The 26,965-nt window shown below is 40.3% G+C and overlaps 1 protein-coding gene across 10 annotated transcripts in view; it reads left to right on the top strand.

Annotated features, from left to right (window-relative positions):
* ADD3 (adducin 3) overlaps nucleotides 1-18,636 on the top strand; it is a 191,449-nt gene extending 172,813 nt beyond the window's left edge. For 9 of the 10 annotated variants that reach the window (XM_034775291.1, XM_034775287.1, XM_034775285.1 and 6 more), the window contains 3 exons: nucleotides 6,610-6,733; nucleotides 15,308-15,403; nucleotides 16,290-18,636. In XM_034775291.1, the coding sequence (XP_034631182.1) occupies nucleotides 6,610-6,733; nucleotides 15,308-15,403; nucleotides 16,290-16,588 (519 nt within the window). In that variant the 3' untranslated portion in view covers nucleotides 16,589-18,636. The remainder of the gene's footprint in view (nucleotides 1-6,609; nucleotides 6,734-15,307; nucleotides 15,404-16,289) is intronic. The other variant, XM_034775293.1, reaches the window with a different exon arrangement.
* Nucleotides 18,637-26,965: the final 8,329 nt, after the last annotated feature.

Below are 26,965 nucleotides of genomic sequence, written 5' to 3'. Positions count from 1 at the left end.
TCTGTGAGGTTTCTAGTTACTCAGGGTTTGTCTACACCTAAAACACTACAGCAACACAGCAGCAGCACTGCAGCTATGCCGCTGAGGTGCTTCAGTGTAGACTCTCTCCATAGCAACAGGAGAGGTTAATCCTCTTCCCCGAGAGGTGGTAGCTAAGTCAATGGAGAACTACTCATAGCTCCTAATAGGACTATGAAAGTCATTGCCATAAGACATCATTCAGGCCAAGAATTTAGCAAGATTCAGATAGGGATTGCACACTTGTATAGCTAAAAAGAGTATGCAATGTCGTTCTAGCTAATGCTAACAAGGAGAGTTTTGGAAGAGATTAAACACTCATGATTCAGAATTTAAGACTGTCCCTAACTACTAGTGATTAGGATGAATCCTTCATGGGAGGACAGTGTGATGGGATCCCCAGCATACAACTGGGACTGTGGGACTGTTGAGCCCTCTGTCCCACCAACCTGGGGTATCCCTCTCACCCTGTGATGTTGGTAAGCTACAAACCTCTGGCAGGCACTGCACTCACTGATATCCACAGGCAGGGACCCATCCAACTGAGTTACATGAATGCTTCTCCCAGCCACTCATGAACCAACCAATAGAGAGGCTCAAGCCAATTCTCCCCAGCCTCACTCCTCCCCCCCCCCCCCCCCCCACAACTCACCACCTGGAAACACATCTGGANCCCCCCCCCCCCCCCCCCCCCCCCCCCCCCACAACTCACCACCTGGAAACACATCTGGAGAATAAAGACTTTGAACTGGGGAGAGTGGTCCCAGGCTGGAAGGCAGTTCTGTGAAGATCTGTGACCCATTTGTACCATTTGTCAGGGAGCAGCACTGCTTGATTCAAATCCTGCTTAGTTTATAGAACTCAGACTGCGAATTTATTTTATTTCTTAGGTAACCAACTTTGATCTCTGTGCTTGCTACTTATAATCACTTAAAATCTGTCTTTCTGTAGTTAATAAATCTGTTCTATATTTTACCTAAAACAGTGTGTTTTGGTTGAAGTGCTTGGGAAATCTCAGGTCAGTTTACAAAGGCTAATGTGTGTCCTCTCCACATGGAGGGAGGGGCGGACTGGGTAATGAACTTACACTGGCCAGGCTTCTGACCAGTGCAAGGCTGGAGATCTGTGGGGGAATTGGCTGGAGCCTCTATTGTTGGTTCATGAGTGGTTGGCAAAGTGTTCATGTAACTCAGTTGGGCGTGTCACTGCCTGTGGATGTCGGTGTAAATGCAGAGCCTGTCAGAGGTTTGTAGCTTGGCAACAACATCACAGAATGAGAGGGATACTCCAGGTTGTGGGGACAGAGAGCTCAGCGGTCCCACAGTCCAAGTTTCACTCTGGGCACCCCATCATAGACACATTGCCTCACGTTGGCCTACTTTAGGGTTTCTTCAACCTTCCTCTGAAGCATCTGGTGTTGGACCCTGTCAGAGAGAGAATATTGGACCATATGGAATGTATGGCAATTCCTATGTCCTTATGAACTCAAACTAATTTCACGGGGAGGTTCTGAATGACAGAAAGCTTCGCCATCTTGTTCTTTTTTCTCTCTCAATTCATTTACTTCACAGGGCTAATCAGTTTACTCATGATGACAAAGAATAACCCCCTTTACTCCTGGGGGAATTCTTCCACAGATTGCTTGGCTGCCTGCAGAAAAATGGGGAAGCAAAGAAATCTGTGGGGAACACATGCCCCTTCTGCAGCAGTATCCATTTGGTGTTCAACTTCTTACTGCCTTCTCTTTGGACATGGTGACCCCCTCATATTCTTTCTACTCATACATACCTGTCAGAAGCTCAACACTAGTAACCAGTCTAGATGGAGGGGCTACCTGACAGCAATGTGGCAGTGAAGTGCAGCAGGCCAGGATCCAGACTGGAGGACTCCTTTGCAGAAATAGGTCCAAATCTCCTCCTCAGTGAGTGAATAATTTTTACTGATGCTACTTGTAAGAGCTCTCATGATCTACATAAACAGTGAGATGGACAACTAACATTAGATACACTTGTACTATAACCAAGTGCATAGGTAGTGTGAGCAGCTATTTATTTATTTATTTTTTTGCATGGTCACTTTTCACTTAATCAAAACAGCAGAGATGCGTAGCTCTCTTCATTAGTCTGGGTGTGATGATTTTGTTTCGTGGGTGGTAGTTTTCTTTTCACTTTTTATAACTAAATTTATAAACCAATCAGACCCAGAAATAGAAAGCTGTAGTACATATTAGTAATTTAGTATCCTGGTAACCATATCTGTAGCTATTAGCAATGTGATAAATTACAACATTGGCCTAATTCATATAAAATTAGCCACACTAGAAGTCATCTCACAATTTTGTTTCAGTTGTTCCCAAAATATATATAATAAATACGGTTACAATACAAACTATTTATGGAATCTCCATCATTAGGGATTTTTAAGAGCAGGTTGGACAAACACCTGTCAGGGATGGTCTAGATAATACTTAGTCCTGCCATGAGTGCAGTGGACTGGACTAGATGACCTCTCGAGGTCCCTTCTAGTTCTGTGATTCTGTTCTATGATTCTATTTGCAACAATGTATATGATTAAGGATTTGTAAATGTGTGATGTCTAGCTCTTGCTGCTACTTATTTTTGTATATGTATATGTATTGTATATTTATATTTTAATCTCTCTGAAAATTGTTAATAAAAATTAATTGCAAAAAAGGACCAAATGTTTACAAATACTGTAGGGAATAGTGCTGTATTGCCATGAGGGTGGACAAGATGGTCTTAATCATTGTTTTCCACCTGTAACTTCTGTGATAGCAAAGAGAGCGTGAGATTAAAATGAGTAAGACTCACATAATCGTATACAACTGTAGTAAAGAAATGTCATGAATCGTAGAAGATTAGGGTTGGAAGAGACCTCAGGAGGTCATCTAGTCCAATCCCCTGCTCAAAGCAGAACCAACCCTCACTAAATTATCCCAGCCAGGGCTTTGTGAAGCCAGGCCTTAAAAACCTTTAAGGTTGGAGATTCCACCACCTCCTTAGGTAACCCATTTCAGATCTTCACCACCCTCCTAATGAAATAGTTTTTCCTAATATCCAACCTAGACCTCCCACACTGCAACTTGAGACCATTGCTTCTTGTTCTGTCATCTGCCACCACTGAGAACAGCCTAGCTCCATCCTCTTTGGAACCCCCCTTCAGGTAGTTGAAGGCTACTGTCAAATCCCCCCCTCACTCTTCTCTTCTGCAGACTAAATAAGCCTAGTTCCCTCAGCCTCTCCTCGTAAGTCATGTGCCCCAGCCCCCTAATCATTTTCATTGCCCTACGCTGGACTCTCTCCAATTTGTCCACATCCTTTCTGTAGTGGGGGGCCCAAAACTGGACTCAATACTCCAGATGTGGCCTCACCAGTGTCGAATAGAGGGGAATAATCATTTCCCTTGGTCTGCTGGCAATGCTCCTATTAATGCAGCCCAATATGCTATTAGCCTTCTTGACAACAAGGGCACACTGTTGACTCATATCCAGCTTCTCATTCACTGTAATCCTCAGTTCCTTTTCTGCAGAACTGCTGCTTAGCCAGTCGGTCCCCAGCCTGTAGCACTGCCTGGGATTCTTCCTTCCTAACTGCAGGACTCTGCACTTGTCCTTGTTGAACCTCATCAGATTTCTTTTGGCCCAATCCTCCAATTTGTCTAGGTCACTCTGGACCTATCCCTACCCTCCAGCGTATCTACCTCTCCCCCCAGCTTAGTGTCATCCGCGAACTTGCTGAGGGTGCAATCCATCCCATCATCCAGGTCATTAATGAAGATGTTGAACAAAACCAGTCCCTGGACCAACCCCTGGGGGCACTCCACTTGATACCGGCTGCCAACTAGACATTGAGCCATTGATCACTACCTGTTGAGCCCGATGATCTAGCCAGCTTTCTATCCATCTTGTAGTCCATTCATCCAATCCGTACTTTTTTAACTTGCTAGCAAGAATACTGTGGGAGACCATATCAAAAGCTTTGCTAAAGTCAAGATATATCACATCCACCGCTTTCCCCATATCCACAGACCCAGTTATCTCATCATAGAAGGCAATCAGGTTGGTCAGGCATGATTTTCCCTTGGTGAATCCATGTTGACTGTTCTGATCACCTTTCTCTCCTCCAAGTGCTTCAAAATGGATTCCTTTTTTTAAAGATGGGCACTATATTTGCCTTTTTTCAATCGTCCGGAACCTCCCCCGATCACCACGAGTTTTCAAAGATAATGGCCAATGGCTCTGCAATCACATCAGCCAACACCCTCAGATGCATTAGATCCAGACCTATGGACTTGTGCATTTCCAGCTTTTCTAAATAGTCCTTAACCAGTTCTTTCACCAATTAGGTGAACTTTGTCAATAAAATCAAGTACTACTTTTGTCCACTATCTCTAGTAATGCATTAGATAATTAACTTAGAACCATGCATCGATTGACCATGTTTAGGAGCAAGAAGGACTTCCAGTTCTGTGGTGATAATTTGTTACCTCCTTGCACGCATACCTCTGATTTTTCTTTAGCACAATTGTATTTATTTCAGAATTATACAGATGGCCCTAATTATGCATAATTTTCCATGCCTTGGTAGATAAACCTAGAAAATCCTCTTATTCTGACAATGATCTCGTGTCCATTATTTTTTGAGAGTGCAGCTGTCCCACAATGTTTGGGGTTATGCCTATTTCCTCACTTTTGTTCCCTATACTCTTGAAATGGTACTCCATTTTTTTTCTTTTGTTATGTAGTGTAAGTGAATGTCCTCTTATTGACTTGAACACTGTTTTCAGAACAAAACAACCACTCAATTTCTCCATCTCTTATTTCATAAAATGGAACTTGAGAGCAGTTTGCTTGCTGTAGAACAATCATAAACTGAAAGAATAAAATTATATTGAAGTATAGATGGAGGAATTATACACTTCTTATTGTAGGAATTGTAATAAGCGAGGACTGAATAACTCAGACTCCCTATTACTGTAAATTACTGATGTAAATCTAGCCTGGGTTGATAGTGAAGTCCTGCTATTTTGATCGCTGTCAAGTGGCCAGTGTAAAATAAGTTAGTCTTGATTAAACTCTCTGTGTAGAGAGAGGTCCCCATTTCAGTGGTGCTTTTGTTAGAATTCTCAGCAGAATGAGCAAATATTATCTAAATAAAGAGTTATCGCTCTTAGAGGTGGACCCTACAGAAGAGAGTTTGGGCACCGTGGGGAGAAAGGAAGAAAGCTCACAAAGCTTCATTGTCTATAGACAGGGGTCGGCAACCTTTCAGAAGTGGTGTGCCGAGTCTTCATTTATTCACTGTAATTTAAGGTTTCGCGTGCCAGTCATACATTTTAATATAATATAATATAATATATGGAGATAGGTATATCTCATAGAACTGGAAGGGACCTCGAAAGGTCATAGAGTCCAACCCCGTGCCTTCACTAGCAGGACCATTTTAATGTTTTTAGGAGGTCTCTTTCTATAAGTCTATAATATATAACTAAAGTATTGTTGTATGTAAAGTAAATAAGGTTTTTAAAATGTTTAAGAAGCTTCGTTTAAAATTAAATTTAAAATGTAGAGCCCCCGGACCGCTGGCCAGGACCCGGGCAATGTGAGTGCCACTGAAAATCAGCTCGTGTGCCGCCTTCAGCACACGTGCCATAGGTTGCCTACCCCTGATCTATAGGTGTTCTGTAGATTAGAATTTTGCGTGAGATTTTCAAACGTGCATACATGATTGAGGAGTACAAGTTCCTGAAAGTCGGTGCAACTTATAGTCTTGAGTCACTTAGCATTTTTGAAAATCCCACCCTTAGCATCCAGTTGCTATCAATCAGACATTTTTCTCAAGCATTAAAATTCACTTTTGTAAAAATGAATTATGAGATAAATCCATTGATTGAAATGGACAAAATGGCATTTTCAAAAGAGATTAGGTATTTGGACCACAGTTCACCAAAGCATTTATGTATGTGCTTAAGTGCTTTAATAAATTGGCACCTCGGTGGCTAATCTGAGATCTTACACAATAAGCCACTGGTGCTCAAACTTTTGTACTGGTGACCCCTTTCACATAGCAAGTCTCTGAGTGCAACCCTCCCCCTTATAAATTAAAAACACTTTTTAATATAACACCATTATAAATTCTGGAGGCAAAGTGGGGTTTGCGGTGGAGGCTGACAGCTCGCGATCCCTTGAGGGGTCCCGAACCCCAGTTTGAGAACCTCTGCAATAAGCAATCAATTAATGCCTGTTGCCACTTTATATCAACAACAATAGATCAGTCACTGGAAGTCTCACCTAGTAGTTTCTTGAAGTAAGTCACCACAAATAAACTTTCTGATTATTTGAATTTAATACCCAAACCCACAGTATTTAAATAAGCAAATGTTTATAATATGCTTGGAAGCAAATGCTTATTAATTGAGGCAATTCCAATTTGATTATTTGTTTTTGTATTCCTTCCATCCATAAAGCTCTCTTTCTTGTAGGTCCATTGTCCCCAAACCTTGGGGAAAGGAAGGAACTGATATTGTAAATATTTTCTGTTACTTATTGTGTCGGATTTTCTCTTTTTCCAGCCCATGCAGTTTGAGGAAGATGAGCATGCACCACCAGCCCCTCCCAATCCATTCAGCGATCTTACAGAAAAGGAACTGGACGAGTACAAGAAGACAATTGAGCGCAAGCAACAAGGAGTGGAAGGTCAGTGGTCTAAACTGCCAAACGGGGGTTAAGTTTGAGGTGGATGCTTCTTTGAACTTATTTTGAAATAATTAACTACATGTGAAGTGGTTGAGATTTTTAATTGTAATTAGAACATGAGAACATAAGAACAGCCATACTGGGTCAAACCAAAGGTCCATCTTGCCCAGTATCCAGTCTTCCGACAGTGGTCAAAGCCAGGTGTCCCAGAGTAATGAACAGAACAGGTAATCATCAATTAATCCATGCCCTCTCGCCCATTCCCAGCTTCTGGCAAAATTAAATCATGGTTGTTTGTTTAAAAAAATCTACTATAATCAGTAGATTAACCCTATCATATCATATACAGAATCAGAAATGAGAAGCATATTCATCTTATTGCATATGTACTGGATCCCATTACTCCCTTTCTAATGTCGGGTCTCTTGGATGTGTTGTATTGGAAGCATTTTCTTTATTGAACTGAGGAAGCTGGTGATATTAAAATGTGATATTCTTTACTATTCTAAAGAAGAGAGTTGCTAGGGAATTATAGTGTAGTAAACTTATCCAAAAGAGAAGAAACATTTCATAGAATAATTCCAAAGCAGCTGAAATATTACACTCTATTGGTGTCCTATTTCTTTGACAGATTTATTTGTAATAGTCATTCTGTCCTATTTAATTAGGGCAGCTAACAGTCAGAGTATGTTTAAAGATTCCCCAGCCAAACAAACCACAAGGTAAACTAAATATGGCTGTCATTAACTGAAGTGCTATTACAAACGATAATGAAAGGGCACTACATCGACAGGAATTAATCTAAACAACACTCATATTTAAATATTCTGAGTATTATTATTACTATTAGTTTATTATTTGTATTGTGGTCTCACCAAGGAGCTCTAATCATGGACCAGAACCCCATTGTGCTAGGTGCTGTACAAACACAGAACAAAAAAGACAGTCCTGTTGCAAAGAGCTTACAATCTAAGACAAGAGACAACCGATGGATACAGACAAACTGGAAGTACAAGTAAACGATGAGTCCTTATTGGTCAGCGTGATAGGCCACTGTTTATTGGCCAGCCTAATCATTATCAAGTTTGGGTTTTTTTTGTTTTTTTTTTGGTTTTTTTTTTGTTTTTTTGGAAGACATCACAGCAGAGGAGGGATTTGAGGTTACTGCAGGTTAGTGGATATTTATGGAGAGCTTCTCCCATTTGTGAGGGGCTGCATGGCAGAAAGCACAGAGGTGCTTGTTTGAAATTTTAACGCATGGGCAATGGAGACTGACTGGAGGCTGGAGTTGACCCCCTCAATTAGTGAATGAGAGGCGATCAGTCGGGTGGCATAATGTCAAAAGAGCCTTGAAGGTGAGTACAAGTAGCTTATGTTTGACTGAGTAGAGAAGGGGGACCCAGAGGAGGAATGCAAAGAGAGGCAATGATATGTTTAAAGCCACAAGCTAGGGAAATGATCTCTGCAGCACCAGTCTGAATGGATATGAGTGGTGGTGGTTTTGTCAAGTAACCCTGTTGGAAACTGCTTCCCTGGATTCTGTGAGAGCTCAGACAGAATTACCCCAGGGAGTGAGCTGGCTCAGCAAGATCAAACCTTTATCTGGTAAGAGGGGGGCACTATAAAATAGGCCTCAATCGTTTACAGGGACCAAGGACAGAGCCCTGTGAAACCCCCATGGAAAGTGGGAGTGGGGATGAGAAATTAGGGAGGTAGGAGGAGAACCAAGAGAGGAGAGAGTCACAGAAGCCCAGGGGAAGACAAAATGAGTGTCAATGGCAGCTTGACAGGTCAATGAGGATGGAGTACTGGTTGTGAAAATTTGACTAGGAAGTGGTCATTAGAGATTTGGTGAGAACAGTTTCAGTGGAGTGCAAGGGATGGTGGACAGATTGGAGAAGGTCTAGGGTGGAATTGGAGGAGAGGAACAAACATACATACATCTTGTATCAGGAAAAAATATGAAAAATCTCAGATCTTACAGTCTGCATTGAAAGCTTTGTGCATCATAAGGCGAATAAGGCGTGTCTGTCTGAATGAATTTCCAAGGGGGATAGCTAAGGCTTTCCAGTGGTATGTTAGACACTCAACATAATAAGAAAAAAAATTCTATTATATACTTGAAAGCTTCATTTCACTCGGGGAAACTAATTTATCAATATTGTTGTTAATTGGTACGTCTCAACAATAGAAAATTTAAAATAGTACTTTTATTTTAAAAGCTCAGCAATCAAGTTCATTTGGATTATTGTAGGCTTCCAAAAGATCAGTTCCTGCCATTAGCAAAGAAGCTTTAACATGGCCTCTCAAAGCCTCTGTGCTAGACTCAAACCGACAGCTGATGGTGGGGTGTGGTGGGACAAAGCAGGTGTATTAATTCTTGTGAACACGGACCCAGTTCTGCTTCCACTGAAGTCAGTGTCAAAACTCTCAGCTTCAGTGGGAGCAGGAGCAGCCCCTAAAACTGTAATATTGAGACTTGAAATTTGAAGTTAAGTTTAGAAAGGAAAAACTGATAATAATTTAATATAGCAGGTCAGTTAATTGCTAATTTTTATCTGAACAATTCTCTTGTATTAATCTGACAATAAAAGGACAATTAAACTAAAACACAATTTAAAAGCAAATATGATGTGGTCTGGTATAAATAGAATGTTCTATGTGTGGAGTTTGGCTGTACCTATTTATTTCATTTGTTACCGGCTATGACGTTGGGATTGATTAACTCCTAGTGACTTTTGAAATATAAAGTTGTGGGTTTTTGTCCACTTTAACTGTAGTCATCAAAATAAAAGATGGAAAAGGCCAACTAGATTCTGTCTCCCTGCAAATGCAAGCTCTTTGCATGTGCTTAGACATTCTTACTGTAATGCATAAAAATTCATCTGAAAAATCAAATTCAAATGACCTAAAAGACCAATAATAGACACTGCTGCATCAAAAATATAGACTTATAGAAAGAGACCTTCTAAAAATGTTAAAATGTATTAATGGCACGCAAAACCTTAAATTAGATTGAATAAATGAAAACTCAGCACGCCACTTCTGAACGGTTGCCGATCCCTGGTCTGTACTGATGGCAGCCAAATCTTAGAGCAACAAACTATGTGCTAATTATTCCTTGTTATCTGACTGCAACAGGACAGATGCAATTCAAAATAGCAGAGTTCCTTTCTCTAGTCAGATTCTTAGTGCATGTCCAGTATTCATGATCATTATTGTTTAACTGTTCTCTTCAAAGTAGTTTGAGAAGAGTAAGTAGTTCTTATTAATTAGCTAAATTGTGGAATTCAGTTTCAGAGATTAAGATCCTGATCAAACATTGAAGTCCTCCTATGGAGAGAGGCCCATGGGAGGTCGTAAGGGATTACAAAGGAATGACTGTATGCAGTGTTGTTGTAGCCTTGTGGGTCCCAGAATGTTAGAGAGGCAAGGTGGGTGAGGTAATATCTTTTACCGGACCAACTTCTGTTGGTGAGAGAGAGACAAGCTTTTGAGCTTTTACACAGAGCTCTTCTTCAGCTCTGTATAAGCTTGAAAGCTTGTCTTTCTCACCAACAGAAGCTGGACTAATAAAAGATATTACCTCACTCACCTTGTCTCTCTAATATCCTGGAACAGACTCTGGATACTTAAGTAAAAACACATCAGAAAGGGAAGGCACTGCTACACTGGATACCCATATACTCTACTTCAGGTGAATTGAGAGAGGAAAACCTATAAGCCCATGTTCTCTAGCCATCCTAGAAGATACAAGTACATAGCTAATATTCATAACTTCAAATAAAAAATGATACACAACATAATCATAACCAGCTAATTACAACCTTTCCATAGACACCTTACTTGACCTCCTTTGTACAAGATTTGGTGGAACTATAGGACCTTGGTTGCAACAATGATCTGTATGGTCACAGTTCATGTCAATAACATCACAGTACTAAACTAGTGACCCATTTTGGGCTGGATCTCCAGGTGCAGCAGAGCTCTATTTCATGCACTGNTGGACCAACTTCTGTTGGTGAGAGAGACAAGCTTGTCTCTCTCACCAACAGAAGTTGGTCCGGTAAAAGATATTACCTCACTCACCTTGTGTCTTTTATAGAAATGGCTGATTCACTGGCCACCTTTGGCTGCTTGACATAAGAAGAAATTAACCCTTATGTTAATAGCAATGGTACACCAGTTGCCCAGGACTATTGTGATCTCCCCTCCACACACACACACACACTCCTATCTTTGTTTGGTGCTTTGATACCCAAGTTACATAGGCTATATTTATGCTATTTATAAGGTGCCTATACTGGTGTAGAAGGACCATCAACATCTAAATCTACTGACAGTTGAGAAAGTATATACGTTTTTCTAGATTATAATTATTCTTGCAGACAGAGAGGCTGCCTAGTTACTACTTAATCTAATATTCCATTGTCATTGCAACTCATTCTACTTCCTCTTACAGTTTGTGGTACACGCAGAAACCCTGGTTTAATAACATAATTATCCATCTCCATTTATTTTGCTGTGTACTGCATATAGTTAAGTGTAGCTTTATAAAAGCCCATTGAAATGAATGACAACGCTGTTATAAATTTACCACAAAACCACAGATTTCAATTTTGAACTGCAGTTCTTCGGTTCAGATACTGTCCGGCCAGTAAATTATTTCAAGACAATTGTGTAGTTCAGTACTAGATGCTCAAGAGAACCATTAATTGCTTGCATCATTTTTGGTACCTTTTCCAAGCATTTTAAATCTTTCATTATGAGGCTTTTGTATTTTTGCACATTTTCCCTTTAATCTAAAATAGTGGAAATGTTTTTCACTTAAAAAATAAGTACCTGTACAGTATGAATTTTTGCTTTTGTTTTAAATATGGGACAACCTCCCTTAGTTGAAGTAGCTGGTTGATTGTAAAACCATTGTCATCAGTCTGTACTAGAGCTCCACTAGTTCAGCCCTACTGAATTTGCCCTTGGGGAGGACCTTTCTACAACAGGAAAAGTCACCTCTGGTAGAGCACATTTCAGTACAGTGTGGCAGTGGTAGAGTAGTGGCAGCTGTTGCTAGATTTAACATTAAAGGAGAGTTTTAACAGTGAAGAGGAATTAAAATTAAAAACTTGTTCTTTCCTCAAATTTTGCTATTTCCCTAGCTAATCATTTCTACTTCTCCACCCTGATTGACTCCCATGGCCACAGTCCTAGCCACCTGTTCTCCACCTTTGACTCCATCTCCCCACTTCCCACCCTGCACTTTTTCTCTGCAAAATACCTTGTTAATGTCTTCAAAGAGGAAATTGACAGGTTCCAGCATTACCTCCTGCATCCCCGCTTACCACCCTTCTATCCCATCCTATAACACGTTCTCTTCCACCTCCTCTTTCAGTGACACACAAGTTTCTCATCTGTTCTCCTCTTCTAACCCTTCCATGGGCCTCAGTGATCTCATCCCATCTCCGAATCTTACCTCCGCTCCCATTCTCTCCTTTACCCTTCTCCTCAGCATCCATCCCATTGCAATGCAAGCATGCCTTAGTCTCTTCCATCCTTATCTCCACTTGCCTATACTATACAACTACCACCCCATCTGGCTTCTCCCTTTTATCTCTAAACTGACCATGTCATGTACAATCACTATCTGAAGTTCTTCGCCAATCCAGCTTCTATCTTGCACTCCAATTCAGTGGCTCTCACTAAGCCTCTAATGACCTTTTCCTGGCCAAAGCAGACACAATACTCTATCTTCACTCTACTCAGTCTGTCCACTGCCTTCAACCAAGTTAACCATTCTTGAAATTGTATCCTCCCTCAGCTTTCATGACTGTCCTCTCCTGGTTCTCCTACCTTTAATTGCTTCTTCTGCATTTCATTAGGAGGATTGTCTTCATTCCCTACCAACCTTCCGTGGTTGTTCCACAGGGCTCTATTCTTGGCCCCTTCCTCTGCAACTTGTCTCTGGGCAATCTCATTTGTAAAGGATATTAACTATCAACTCTCAGCTGACAACTCATGTATACCTCTCCAGTCCTGTCCAGTCTTTTCTGTATACACTAAAATCATTCAGTCTTTCAGATGTCTCCTTGTGGAAGTCCAGATATCATCTTAAGCTACAGGTGACCAAAACAGAGCTCTTAATCTTCCTCCCATTGTCTCCCCTCCTCTCTGTCACTGTGGAAAACCTCCTTATCTCTGTCACACAGGCCTATAACCTAGGTGTTGATCCAGAGAGATGGTTGAGCTGAAGACATCACATCCAGGCAGTGTTAAAATGCTGCCAGTTCTTCCTGCTTAACGTCTCTAAGGCCTGATCTATACTGGGGGTGGGATTACAAGAGTCGACGGAGAGCGTTCGGGGGTCAATTTATCACATCTAGACTAGACGCGATAAATCGACCCCCGCTGGATCAATCGCTGCCCGCCGATTTGGCGGGTAGTATAGACGTACCCTGAGCTGTGACCTTTGATGTCCATCCACACAGCTACATCTATTGTCCAGACCCTGATTATCTCACATCTCATCTACTGCAACCTATTCCTCTCTAGCCTTGATGGATGCAATCTTTCCCCACTTAGATCCATTCATAATACTGTTGCAAAGATAATTTTCCTGGGTTGTTGCTTTGACCATGTCACTCCTCTCTTTGCATTTCTTCATTGGTTGCCCCTTCTCCACTGCATCAGACACAAACTACTCATCTTCACTTTTAAGGCCCTTCATGCCCTATCCCCACTCTACCTCTTGTATGCTTTTGAGATGTCAGATTGCCTCCAATCTGCCAATGGTTCCAGCCTTCAGCACCCATTTTGTTAAACTTTCAAACAATCACCTTTGTGTTTTCTCCCTTGGTACCCTCATGCATGGGAGGTCCTTGTAAATATCCTCATTGCCCACCTTTAAATCCCTCCTTAAAACTCTTTTGCCATGATCCCTACCAAAAAAACCAATCCAGTCCTGACTCTGTTGGTTAGCTAGTGTAATGAGACCTCTGTTTTTCATGCTAACCAGTGTTTCCTTGCGCTCTCCCAGTCTCTCTTGTCTCTGCTTATACTGAGGGCTTATCTAGATGAACATTAAGTTCAAGGTAGGATGGGGTGTAAATCTACCACATGTTAGTGTGCCAGTCACTAACAGTCCATCTGGATGGACCCTATCACCACACACTAAAACTTCCCTAGTGTGCTTTGATCTACTCTGCTTTGAAACGTGACTAGGTCAGTGTGCACTAGGGAACCTTTAGTGCACGGTAGCAGGATCTGTATGGACGGTTGGTATTCACCACACTACAAACCTTTAATAAGTTCTGTGGGGCAGGAACTGTCTTTTGTAATGTGTTTGTACAGCTCCTAGCACAATGGAACCTTCACCCACAATTGGGGCCCCTAGGCACTACTGCAATGTAAATAATAATAATAAAAAATCAATGTGGAGTTAATTGGGTTGACAACCTGGAAAACAGTGAGCGGATGACCTTATTGAACTTTGATTTATTGCATTATGGTCATACTGCCATTGTTATGTTGGGGCAGGATAGCACATCTTGAAACCTTGCTATGCTATAGTTCTTACTCTCACATAACAGCAAGTTGCAACCATCCTGGGAAAACTTAAAAATGATTGGTCTTTGAGAACTGTAGAATTTTATCTTAGTTGATTTTACTTTGTATAGGAACTAAACACCAGAAGACTTACACAACAATGGAAGTCGAATAAATACATTAACATGTTCATTTTGTACTGTCTTCTGATACTGTGTATTGCAGATAGGAATAGTTGATCCATTGAAAGGGGAGGTATGTCACCATAAATTGGGAAACACATACCAAGAAATAAAATTTTAAACATTTACAGGTAGATTTTTCCCATCAATACAGATGATAGGAATAGAAAGTGAAAGCCTTTGAACCCTCATTTTTCAAAAATAATGTTCTTAAATGGTATAGCTTTCTGTTTACTATAAACTTGGCAATATCCTTGGCAATGTCTTAACTCTGAAATGCCAGTATTTTAAAGCACACCTTTGTAATTTCTTATTTTCAAAAGCTTAAAGATTCAAAGGTAAAAACATTTTCAGTAATCTTTCCTATATCCCCAAGATTTTCATCCACTTCAGTTAGAAGCATTTTATAACTTTTTTATATTGCTACTCCTTATCAGAATTACTAATTCAGTATTGCTTAACAATAGCATTTTTAATGCATTCTCCTGCACTAATACTGTGTGATTGACTTTCATAGTTTAGACTTTTTAAGGGTATGAATAGTATCCTGATTTCTTGTATGTCACATAGTTAATGGTGAGATGAAGCCACATATGCATGGGCTGCCTGCTCCCTTGTGTTCAGCCTTGTTTTTAATTATTTATATAGAAGAACTAACATCTGATAACTGTTAATGGATGATGACTGTAATAACTTCCTAATAATGTGTTTAAGCTATTGTATGTTAACTTCTTAACGACATTAGCATGAACAGTTCAATGCTAGCAGAGCTGTAAATATTGTATGTACTAACACTGATAATCTTGCTCATTTTTATTTTTGCATGGCTACTAATTCAAATCTTGTCCTGCAGATGCTGAACAGGAATTAGTCTCAGATGATGGTTCATCTGTGTCACAAATTCAGTCACAAACACAGTCCCCGCAAAATGTCCCTGAAAAATTAGAAGGTATTAAATATAACTTCCTACAAAACGCAAAGAGCTCTAATAACCTGGGTCACTGATTGTTTCATTATATCCTTTAAGTAAGGTGCAGGATAGCCTGCTTTCAGTATTTTAGAAACTGGAATTTAAGTATTTCAGTACAAGATTCTTGCTTCTTACAACCAGTGAGTTTATGAAGCCTGCATCTTTCCAGATTTTACTCATTTTAAATGAAAAACTGGAATTGATAAGACACATTCTTAAAGTCAGCTGGTCAAAAACTGACCTTGTTAACTATAGTGTCATGTGTGAGTCGGTCTTAGTCTATCACTGAATTATTTTTCCCAATTAACATTTTTCCTGTTGTGAAATCCACACAATAAAATCACACGTTAATAAAATGGGAGGCATGTATGTTGTCTATTGCTCCCTGTAATGTAGCTATTCTATTTTTTGTATAATAATCTTCCAGAAGAGAACCTCTGTTAATACATAACCAACAGAAACAATACAGCATATTTTTAAAGGTTTGTATTCTGAAAGTTACCCTGCATAGCGGGTGCATCTTCATATGTTGGCCTAGTGCAGGCACAAATAATTCTAACTGCACATTAGGCTGTTTGGTCTTCTAAGTACTTGACTTACCCTTGGATACGAATGGGCTGAGAAATTGACCCTGTATCCTTCAATGAAATTTGCACACTATTACTTTTGTATCATTTGACAAAAACAAAATTAAAGATCACAAAAGACGGGGAAAACCCACATCTGAGGACCTTAAATTTTGCAGCAGTTTCATATCTGAATCCAAATCCAAACTTCGTATTCCAGGCCCATTTCTGATTTTTTGCATAGACATTGCTCACAAAAATAATAATGATAATAATAGTGGAACTCTCCATTTTCATAGAAAATCATGAAGATATGTATGCCCAGAATGCTAACCTCATCTCCACAGAGGTACCTGTTGTGGTGGTGAATGGCAAGGAAGATATGCATGATGTGGAAGAAGATCTCACCCAGCGGGTCAGTCAGTTAACCACTAGTACTGTGGAGAGCGTAGAGATTACAATTAAAACCTCTGAAAAGATTGAAGAGACCCTGTCCCCTGAGGGCTCCCCTTCCAAATCTCCATCGAAGAAGAAGAAGAAATTCCGCACTCCATCTTTTCTGAAAAAGAACAAAAAGAAGGAAAAGGTGGAAGCATAAGTACAGCTCTGTTGCTAAGAGAAGGCATTGCACATTTTAAAACCACATTTAAGTCTAACATTAACAAAGTAGTGTTAGGGGTGTGCAGTAAACTGGACCGTAACCTATGAACAGAACTGGAAAAGGTTTTACTAAAAACCATCTTCTGTTAAATAAGAAATTAATTCATCTCTCACTTAGTGTCCAAAATTACTGAGGGTTTGAAACATTCAATAGTTTCACATAGAGCTACACTGGCAGGTGATTTAATACTATCATAGTGAGATCAGATACCATTGTAGTACATTGTTGTGGCAAGTTACACTTGGAGTATTTTGCAGACCTTAAAATCTTCAGCACAGTTGAAGTCTCTAATAGAGTTACTGTTGAGTGATTATATGAATTTTCATTTTTAAACTGCTGCCTCACTTGGTAATCATATAATACTTTTTTGTATTGTGATTCAGACCATATATTTTGTTTCTGTACCCTGCTTCAGTGGGTGCATATTAACAGCACACCTTTAAATCTTTTAAGGTTAGATTATATAGAATACTATACACTGGCACATATTAGAAGAAAAACTGTAAGAGAAATTTTATTTGGAATTATACAAAATGTGTAAGAAGTCCATTCATCAAAACTTTTTTGCCAAATATTTCATTTTAGTGAAATATAATTTTTGAATACTTCTTTTTTATTCTATCATTTGGAAGAAAAACCCTTATTTTTCAATAAAGGGGATTTTATACACTTAACATTGATAACTTAGTTAAACTATGGCAAAACAAAATAAGATTTTATATGTTGAAATGTTTGTATACCATTTAGTATAAAAGTATTATACGCATGTAAACCAAGCGTCTAACCGTAGAGTGTATTTAAGAATGCTTGGTTTAGAGTATACTTAAATATAATTCAGGAATCCAGGGACTCGGCTATCAAAGGATTAAAGCATATAAAATTAAACTGGATTCATGTTTAAATCTTACTGTGTTTTTTCCCTCATGGCATTGCTAATGAATGAAGAAAAATAATCTCTTAACAAAACCAAATGAAGGAAACAAAACTGTTAAAAGGGAAAGTGAAATAGTAAGAAAATAGAATGATGCAAAGAAAGTATAAGTTTGGTGATTATTTTTTATTAAATATATGATATGGATTGTGAGGTATTTTTATTAAATCAGCAAAATTACATTTCCATATTAGAAGTTAAAATAACTTACATGGTTTCACATGGAGATCTACACTTTTTTCTCATTTTCATTTGAATTTTAAAAGGGTTTTCTTACTCTGTGTTGTGTCCTTTAGACAAACCCAGAACAAAGTAGATCTTAGTGCCATGGGTAGTGGCAATAGTGCCGCTTACTCGTTTTTGCTGATATTTTCATTTTTGCTTTTTACTGTATTGTAAAAACAAACTAAACATAGACATTAACATAAGGTTTTTTCTTCTCAAAATTGTCATAGTACATCAGTTATTGCAATAGCAAATAAATTTAAAAGATCAGTGTGATTCCCAGATTGCCAGTTGAAATATATACAATATATAGATTAAATATGGCTGGAGAGTGGTTTGGCATGCAAAAATGTTGATTATAGCATGTTCTGGGGCTGGTTAGCTTTGACTGTGTAAGTGTGACAATGCAATGTTGGAATGGATCCTGGAAATGATATTCTAGTTATCACTAAATACTGGAAACAGTGTTTTTAATCTTAGTGGAAACTTCCAGTTGCTTAACTTGGGGGTTTTTTTGTTTTGTTTTTTTACGTTCTACATTATTTGTGTTGTATTACAACATATGTAGAAACAGTAACCTGTGAACTATGCTTTTCATAACTTTTTTTAAAAAATATATCTAAATGAATGCAATGTGCATAAATATTTTTTAAAATGCAACCGTGAACTATTTGCACCTTTTGCTAATGCCTCTATTTACTTGCTTTGGCATAAAGAATGAGCCAGCCAACTCTGTGTCCTGTGGAAAATATATAAATGTTACCTGAAATTGCTCATAGATGTAATGCTAATTAATGTTAAATCACAAATAAACAGTATTTTAAATAGATGGATTTTGCACTGCAGTCTTTCATTACGTGTTCATTTGGCTGTCAAATGTCATTTTATTTTTGTATGTTACTATAAAGATTACATAAGGCAGTGGTTTTCAAACTGCGGGTCGTGACCCAGTACTGGATCACAGAATGTAAGGCACTGGGTCATGGTGGCTCTGGTCAGCACTGCCGACCCGGCCATTAAAAGTCCCATCGGCGGTGCTGCCCGACTAAGGCAGGCTAGTCCCTACCTGTTCTGACACCGCGCTGCGCCCTGGAAGCAACCAGCAGCAGGTACAGCTCCTAGGCCTGGGGGCTATGTGCCCCTACCCTAGCCCTGAGCCTCCCCCAAACCCAGAGCCCCTTCCTATACCCCAAATTGCTCATCTCTGGCCCCACCCTAGAGCCTGCACCCAGAGCCCTGATCCCCTCCCGCACCCCAACCCTCTGCCCCAGCCCAGAGCCCCCTCCCACACCCTGAATCCTTTATTCCAGTCCCACCCTGCAGCCCTCACCTCTGCACCCCAACCCTCTGCCCCAGTGCTGAACCCCTCCCACACCCCAAACCCCTCATCCCCAACTCGGTTGGGCATCAACAATTTTCTTCAACTGGGTCGCCAGAAAAAAGTTTGAAAACCACTGACATAATTATAAGGAAAAACTACCTTAATTATGACTTCAGCTCTTCTCCCAGCCTGCCTCTGAAACCTGCAAGGAAATAACTTGGACTTTAGAGATTTGGTTAATGTTTCTGTCATTGATTTGTAGGCCACATTGCGGAAAAAAGTACAGTTTTGCCACCAAGACACAGGACTGGTCGCCAGAGTTCTGTCTTTCCAGCTGGGCCACAAACTTCCTTTCTTTCTCGGGCAAGTCGCTCCATCCCTGTGTCCTTATTTCCTTCTCTACAAAACGAGCTTAATAATACTGACTTCACAAGTTGGTGTGAAGTCCTTGAATGGAAAGTGATCTATAAGTGTAGAATATTCCTGTTTATTAGGTTATATAGAAATATCTTAGATAAATTAGCTTCCCTTGTTTTATGAAAAGTAACAAAGAAGGCCATTGCCTAAAGTCCTTCATACAAAGTGATCTGTGTCATGTTCCAGCAACCTACAGCTTACCTCAAAATCTCTGCCAAGTTGCCAGAGTTCAAGTGTTGCGTTTTTTATGGCCTGGGCCACTGCAGAGAGCTGATGAATGGTGTTGAAACTTCCTGTAGCAGACGGTCTTCCACAAATCTGCCTTTGACAGTTTCTTTCCATGAAGGCCAAATACAAGCTCTCAGGGCCGGCCCCAGGCACCAGCTTACCAAGCAGGTGCTTGGGGGGGCCACTCCGGAGAGGGGCGGCACGTCCAGCTGTTCGGCGGTAATTCGGCAGACGGTACCTCACTCCTGCTCGGAGCGAAGGACCTTCCGCCGAATTGTCGCCGCAGATCGTGATCGCGGCTTTTTTTTGTTCGTTTGTTTGTTTTGTTTGGCTGCTTGCGGTGGCCAAATTCCTAGAGCCGGCCCTGCAAGCCCTTCATAGTTCCAGTGATCGTTCCATGAACTATATCAATCTCGGTCTAGCAGATAAATTGCTTCAGAGTCACAGATCTTAGAGTGGGTATCCATACCTTTCATCTTACTATTTATCTCTTGTTCTCGGTCATGTATAAAGACAAAAGAAGGCATGAAATCTGCCCCAAATAGTTTATTCTCTAAATGCTTTTGTTGGTTACTAGGAATCTCCCTTTGTTTCAGGGTGTCCATGAACTATGGTCCCTATCTATCTTGTTATCTAGAGCCAAATTTTTCCACGGAGTTACAAAAGGGTGCAATTCTGTGACCCTGAACATAAAAAATAAGGCATGTGTAAGTCAGGCACAGAGGATGTGCAGTCCACAACAGTGTTGGTAGGAAGCTAGGAATGCTGAAAAACCCAGGTTGGACAGACTGATAGGAAAGCTGTTTGTTGGCTCAGCACACAGTAATTGTGATGGAACCAAAGCAATAAGAGAAAAAAGTAACCTTGCCAGCTGTTCAAATCACCATATGCAGGAACCCTACAGAGGATCACACAGACAGTGCAATGGAACATGTTTTTAACATATCGAGTACTATTAAATGAATATTGTTAATACTGAAAATCTATTTTGTAACCTTACATGTAAAGTGCTCAAACTATATTGAACTGTTTTACATCCTCCTATTAAATTCTTTTTGATACCGTGGCAGGATTGCATTAGTAGAATCTTCCCCTTACCTGCCCTCTTTAAGGCTGGCTTCCCATCACCTGCTCCTCTCTCAGAATGTAAGTGCAGCTAGATGCCTTTTTGCACTGCTGCAGATTCCCAGGCCTGCGCAATCAAACTTCATTTCCATCCATTTCTTACCCCAGATGTTTGGTTTATACTTTATCTTAAACTAGTATGTGTCTTTGACCTTACATTTGTATTTTTTCTTAAAATGTGGGTGCTCATTTTGAGGAGATATAAAAAAAAAAAATTGGAATGATCAACCTGGAATGATCCATGTCAATCAACCTGGAAATATACCCCCTTCCTCATGAGGACTTCAGCGGTTTGACTGTGTAAGTATCACTCAGCAGGCATCACTGCAGCTATAAAATTGTAAACCACAATCATGTTTCATGTGTGTTCATCAGATGGGATTTTGGCCTGTACAGAAGGGAAAAGGCTGAAGCTCGTGAATGGTCTTCCACAAATTGTATGGAGCCAGAAATCAAAGTCAGAAGACCAGTCATGAAGGATCTGTGGCCTGTGCCCTTTGAACCAGGAAACTTGAATGAATAAAGCCTATAGTAATTGGTCTCTGAAGTGGCTTTGTTTGCTCTTTCACCTTGATAAGGTATGTAATTCAGTTTGTTTCATTCCATAATTCCTTAAATCATTTCCATTTAAAATGTTACAGGTCTTACTCAACTTGTCACATGTACAAGAGTTTTGTGCGTTCTGTCTCATGATGTTCAAAATATATTAACATATGTGCAATTAAGAATTTAAATAGAGTACTGCATATCCAATGATTTGCAATACCAAAATCTTCCCATTGATTTCAGTGGCAGTGAAATCAAGCCCAGACAGAGAAGTTATTTTAGATGAGTGTGCATCAGTGTGGCTGCTGTTGCAGTAGATTAGAGCCTTTCACCACTGGAGACTTTAAATCCTGTCTTAAATTGTAAGTGAAAGGTCTCATCTTTGTCTCCATATTTCATATCTACCACAGGCTTTGGCAGAATGGACTGTCTCTGCCTAAGGGTTGTGCAGAGAAGTCTGCCCTGTGCCAGCCTCCCTAGAAAACTCTTCTCAGCCCCTCAATTTCTTGAGCAGTACAAACCAGGTGTGACTGATGTTAGTCATACTACTTAATGTACTACTGGAAGCACTCTGATACTATCATAAGAGTTGGTATAAGAACCTATGTAGACTATTTTACTTACACACACACACACACACACACACACTTATAAGAACACTAATAAGATTGCAAAATCAAGTACTCAAAAGTTAGGAATGCCTTTGCAAGCTTCATTCTCACTCACACACACACACGCCCTTGTGCATGCACATTATGACCGTCTTTAATTACATGATGACATTAATTTTTTTCACAGGACCCCTGCTTCATTCAGTACACAGGAGGGACCTGCTCTGGGGATGAATTAGGGTTATGTGGTGAAAAAGGCTGTTTTCTGTCCCGTGCCTTGTTTGCTGCAGAAGCTGGAAGGTGTGTAGTGATTGAGACGGGACTGCAGGAAGAGAGAAGGTGATCTCATAGTTAAGGTAGTTGAATGCTGCCTTGGAAAACTGTTCTGTCCCTGCCGTTGCCAGCATTCAGTCCCTGGGCACTTGATGTTGGGCAAGTCACTGGATGCCTGAATCGATATGCAGGGGTCAGGTTTGCTGTGTGTGCTCTACACTTCTGCTGCAACTGAAGTCAATGGGAGCTGTGCTTTGAATAGACTAAGTGCTATGTAATGTTAAGTACTCTGAAAAATCAGGCCCATGGTGTTTCAAATTGGGCACCCAAAATTAGTGGAAACTTTTGACCTTACTCTTGCTGTCTCTCTCCTTCCCTTCTGTAAAAAGAGGATAACAACATCACCTACTTTCCCAGGGATGTTGGAAAGATAAGTTCATATTTGTGAAGCACTCATGTACTGTAAACAATGAGCATGACAGAAAAGCCCCTAAGGAAACTTAATATAATTCTGTTTTCAGAGCAGGGTTTGAAAAGTGTGTTGTAAATAAGGTCTGGGGCAACCCATTGAACAAAGAGGATAAAAATATTGAATAGTTGCTCATTAAGTCAGCACCATCCATCCTCTGCACTGAATGAGGCATGGATCCTGTGGAAAAAATCGTATGGGATCATGTACTTAAAGACTATCATGATGTATAGGCAACCTGTATAGGCAGTGCCTGTAATTATCCTGTCTAAGGTAACTTTGGTGGTTGTTCTTATCCAAGAATGTCTAATCCTTTAAAAAAAATCCTTCTATACTCTTGACCTCAATAATCTTGTCAGTGAGTTCCACAGGTCAATTATGTTGTGTAAAATGTTTTCTTTTCAGTTTTAAATGTGTTGCCTATAGTTTGACTGTTCCTTTTTCCTTACGTTATGAAAAAAGATTAATGAGACTGTCCAATTTACTTTTCTGTAATTATAATTATTTCATATACTTTTGTCATGTCCTTCCTTAGTAGTCTCCTCTCTAAACTAAACACTTGTAATCGAAGTCTCTTTCTATGGAAAGATGGGCCCTTTTTAAATAAAATTCAGGCATGTTTCTTCGGAACTTCTACCAAGAGACCAAACTATAGCACAGTGTTCTGTAGCTGAACATGCAAATGGCCATTAGGTGGCATCTGTCGACTTTCACTTTTGAGACATTTGTTCTACATTATTTCAAAGCCATTAGCAAACAGCCTTCAAAGAAAGTATTTTGGTGGAGATTGTGTGGGCATGATTCCAGCTGTGTGGCAGAGAGATGAAAGCAGACATCTGGCTACAGAACTGATTTCATTATCAGTTCAGTTAAAAACCCTGAAATGGAATTTGGACTCTGGGAAGTGAGCTTCATCCATTTTATTCAAAGTTTTTCAGACTATTTCCTAACTTTTTCAACCAGCAACAGGTGCAAAAATGTAGGTATGAATATTCTTAAAATTGTACCCTCTGGAACAGAGGATTATACAAGTCTCATATTCAACTTCCTGCCTTCCATGAACTTTCCTCCCATCAAAAAACCAAAACATGTCCATATCACCAAAACCAAACCAGTACATGAAATGCTTCTATTTTGCAATGACTTGAGTTTTTATGATTCTGATGATCCTCTTGGATTGCAATCCAGAGTGTCAGAGTGTCTTGGCTCACTGGTTTATGAGCTCCAAATCCTAATATGTGCACTGCAGTGCACTACCAATGCTGGTACAGACTCCATCCTTCAGATGTGATGTTAAACCAGCGCGGCAAAATGACCATGAGGTGTGAGCACAGGCACAAAATGTCTTCACATACGATTACTAAGATTTTTAGCATGACAAGAACCCTATTGGGTGTTAGTTGCAAGGTGTATGGTGTACCTTCAAGGTTTGTTTGTTGTGTAAAAAAAATATTCCTTCCATCTTTTTTTTTTTTTTAAAACTGGTTGCTTTTGAATTCCAAGTATGCCTTTATGCTTATTTCCTGGGACAGTATAAATGGAAATTCACAACTGGCCTTCAGAGGCCATTCATTAATTTATGTATTTCCTCCTACATGTCTCATTTTCATGCTACCTTGTTCTACTTCAGATTATGTCTACACTACAAGAGCTAATGTGCTGGGCAATCCTGCTACGTCACAGTAGTGCCCCACAGGGTTCAGATTTGTCTTTCTTTTCTGGGATGGGACCTACCCATGTTTCTGAATCAGGTGCTGCACCTTGAATTTTAGCAAGGCTGTAGCATAATTCAGTGAGAAGGTCCCCCTTCTCACAGCCCAAAGATCAAATCACAGTTTAAACATGTCAGGCCGCTATTCTGTTGTAACCAGGGGCCTCAGTATGGTAGTAGTTATAGTGCAGGTATGACTGGAGAAATCCAGTCACTCTACTAGTCAAAGTGAGGGGAATGACCTTAATCACTTGTATTAATATTTCTAAAGAACCTATCACCATAGTATGCAAGTGACTTTCCTGAATTAATCACAAGGCATCCGCCCTCTCCATGTTTAAGTCCCACTTAGACTCGCTTCTGCTCTGGTGCCTATACTGAATCTTGTTGATCTGTATATAAAATACCTTTTATTGTTCCCCTGCCCTGACTTCTGCTTGCTTGTCTCTGTCCTAAGATTTTTGAGCTCCTTAGGGTGAGGGGTGTTCCTTGGGATCTGGAAAGTACCAAGCATGTTGCGGGCATTGTCTCAAGCAAATAATAAATATGATTCCCATGTCTGTGTCACTAGCTGGTGAAAGTCCTTATGGGAGAAAGATGATGGACAAGGCAATGGCTGCTCCAGATACCCTCAAGAAGTGGGGAAATTGTACATTTTGACAACCTGTCAATAACCTTTCAAAGCAAGTCAAAGTGGATCAGTCAGAGACCTTTTTCACTTGGGATTTAATTAAAAATGAAATCTTGTTAGAGGAGAACAATGGCTGGAAGTGTCCGAACAGATGTTTAGCAGAACTTTCTTCTTGGCCAGTCTTACTCTGAATTTTCTTGTTCTTCTTTTCCCCAGTAGGCTTCAAACCTGTATCAAAACTGGAGAAGAAAAATCAAAACCACAAGAGAGAGCGAGAGAGAGAGACGTTCTTTTTTTTCGCTTTTGGATTTTATGCTTATACATGAACTACATCACTTTCTGTAGTATGCAAGTGCTTTTTTAAATCGAACCACGTGATGCCCAAATCTATTGGTGCACGCAAGCTTTTGCTTACAGTTTTTCCTTTCAGGCTACAGTACATTTCCATGGCACAATCCTAGGTTTTATTTAATATAGGTTTGATAGTACAACATGTTAAATAAATGAGGTCACTGTAACAGCTTGCAAAGCTATATGACTCAGGAGTGAGAGTACAGTTGCTGAAATCAGCAGAGGCAGGCACCATAGAGATAAGGTGTTGTTTACCCTGGTGCTCAACTGTCAGTCGTAATCGCAAGTAGTCTGTCCCAGCAAGATAACACCATGGAAAAATGCATCCATTCTTCCTCACTGCTCCAAACATAGATTTTTCTCCCCCTACCTGCCAGATACCACCTGATCTGTTGTCAAAACCAACAGTTTCTCCAAACGTTATTTGCTCGTGAAGTGAAAGCAAAGGTCAGAGACGACTGACCGTATCAGAGACAATAAACTTCTCAGAGCAAAGCTTTGAGTCCTCGTCCTTGTCGAACAATACTCAGGGGGAGAGACTTCCACAAGCCAATGGGCGAAAATAGCAACAAAGTGGATGGGTTGCTTTTAACCAAGCTGACCAAATATTTACTCTAACAAAAACAAAAATGTATTTTAATCCATGTAAACACCCAGACCACTGAGGCTCTCTGATCTTCCCTTGGTTCCTGTTAGGGGACTAGATGGACCCAAAGGGTTGATAACACAATATGGAGTCTTTCGTTTCCCCGTTGCCAGTTTTGAATCCAGCTCAGGTTAGCAGTGATTGAAATATGTGACACTGTGAACTACGTTAAATGAGCTGACGGCTTCAGTTCCTAGTGGATAATCTACCCACATCAAAAAACCAGCTCCTTTGTCTTTGATGGCTACTTGGTTGCCAGTTTCAGCAGAAATGCCGAGGAATGAATGGACCAAGGATTTCCAGGTCAGCCATGTGGCATAGAGAAGCATTGGGGCAGTATGGAGAAGCTACCCGCTCCCATAGCTGTATTGAGAATAAATTATAGCCTCAAAGCTGTAGTGCTGTTGACTTCGCAACTTCTCAAATGGAGGGGAAAAGTGACACTGCTTAAACTTCTGGTGAGAGAGCTCAGATTTCCGATGTGGCTGTTCTTCAGAGCATTACCTTAATGCTCTAGCCCCAAGGACAAGGGCATTACACAGTCCTCATTTTAGCCAGTGGTTCACCTCAGTAGAAAGGTGAAATCATGTTCTGGAGGAGGTAGCTTATAAGAGATTTTGAGACCCTAGATTTCCTCCCCTCACCCTGCCACATCTCCGTTATTTGTTGCCGTTTCATGCAGTGAGCCATCAGTTGCCCAGTACTGAATCTGCCCAGCTGGACACAATACCTGCTGTCAGTGGTAGCGGAAGCATCAGCTGGAGAAAAGCCAGTGCCCATTCATGCATCTAATTCGTGATTGCATGCAGACACCACAGTCATTGGCTCA

This window comes from Trachemys scripta, chromosome 7 (assembly GCF_013100865.1).
Source record: "Trachemys scripta elegans isolate TJP31775 chromosome 7, CAS_Tse_1.0, whole genome shotgun sequence".
Taxonomy (NCBI): Eukaryota; Metazoa; Chordata; order Testudines; family Emydidae; genus Trachemys; species Trachemys scripta.
Note: the sequence above shows the minus strand (reverse complement) of the source record. Positions and strands in the feature narration are given on the sequence as shown.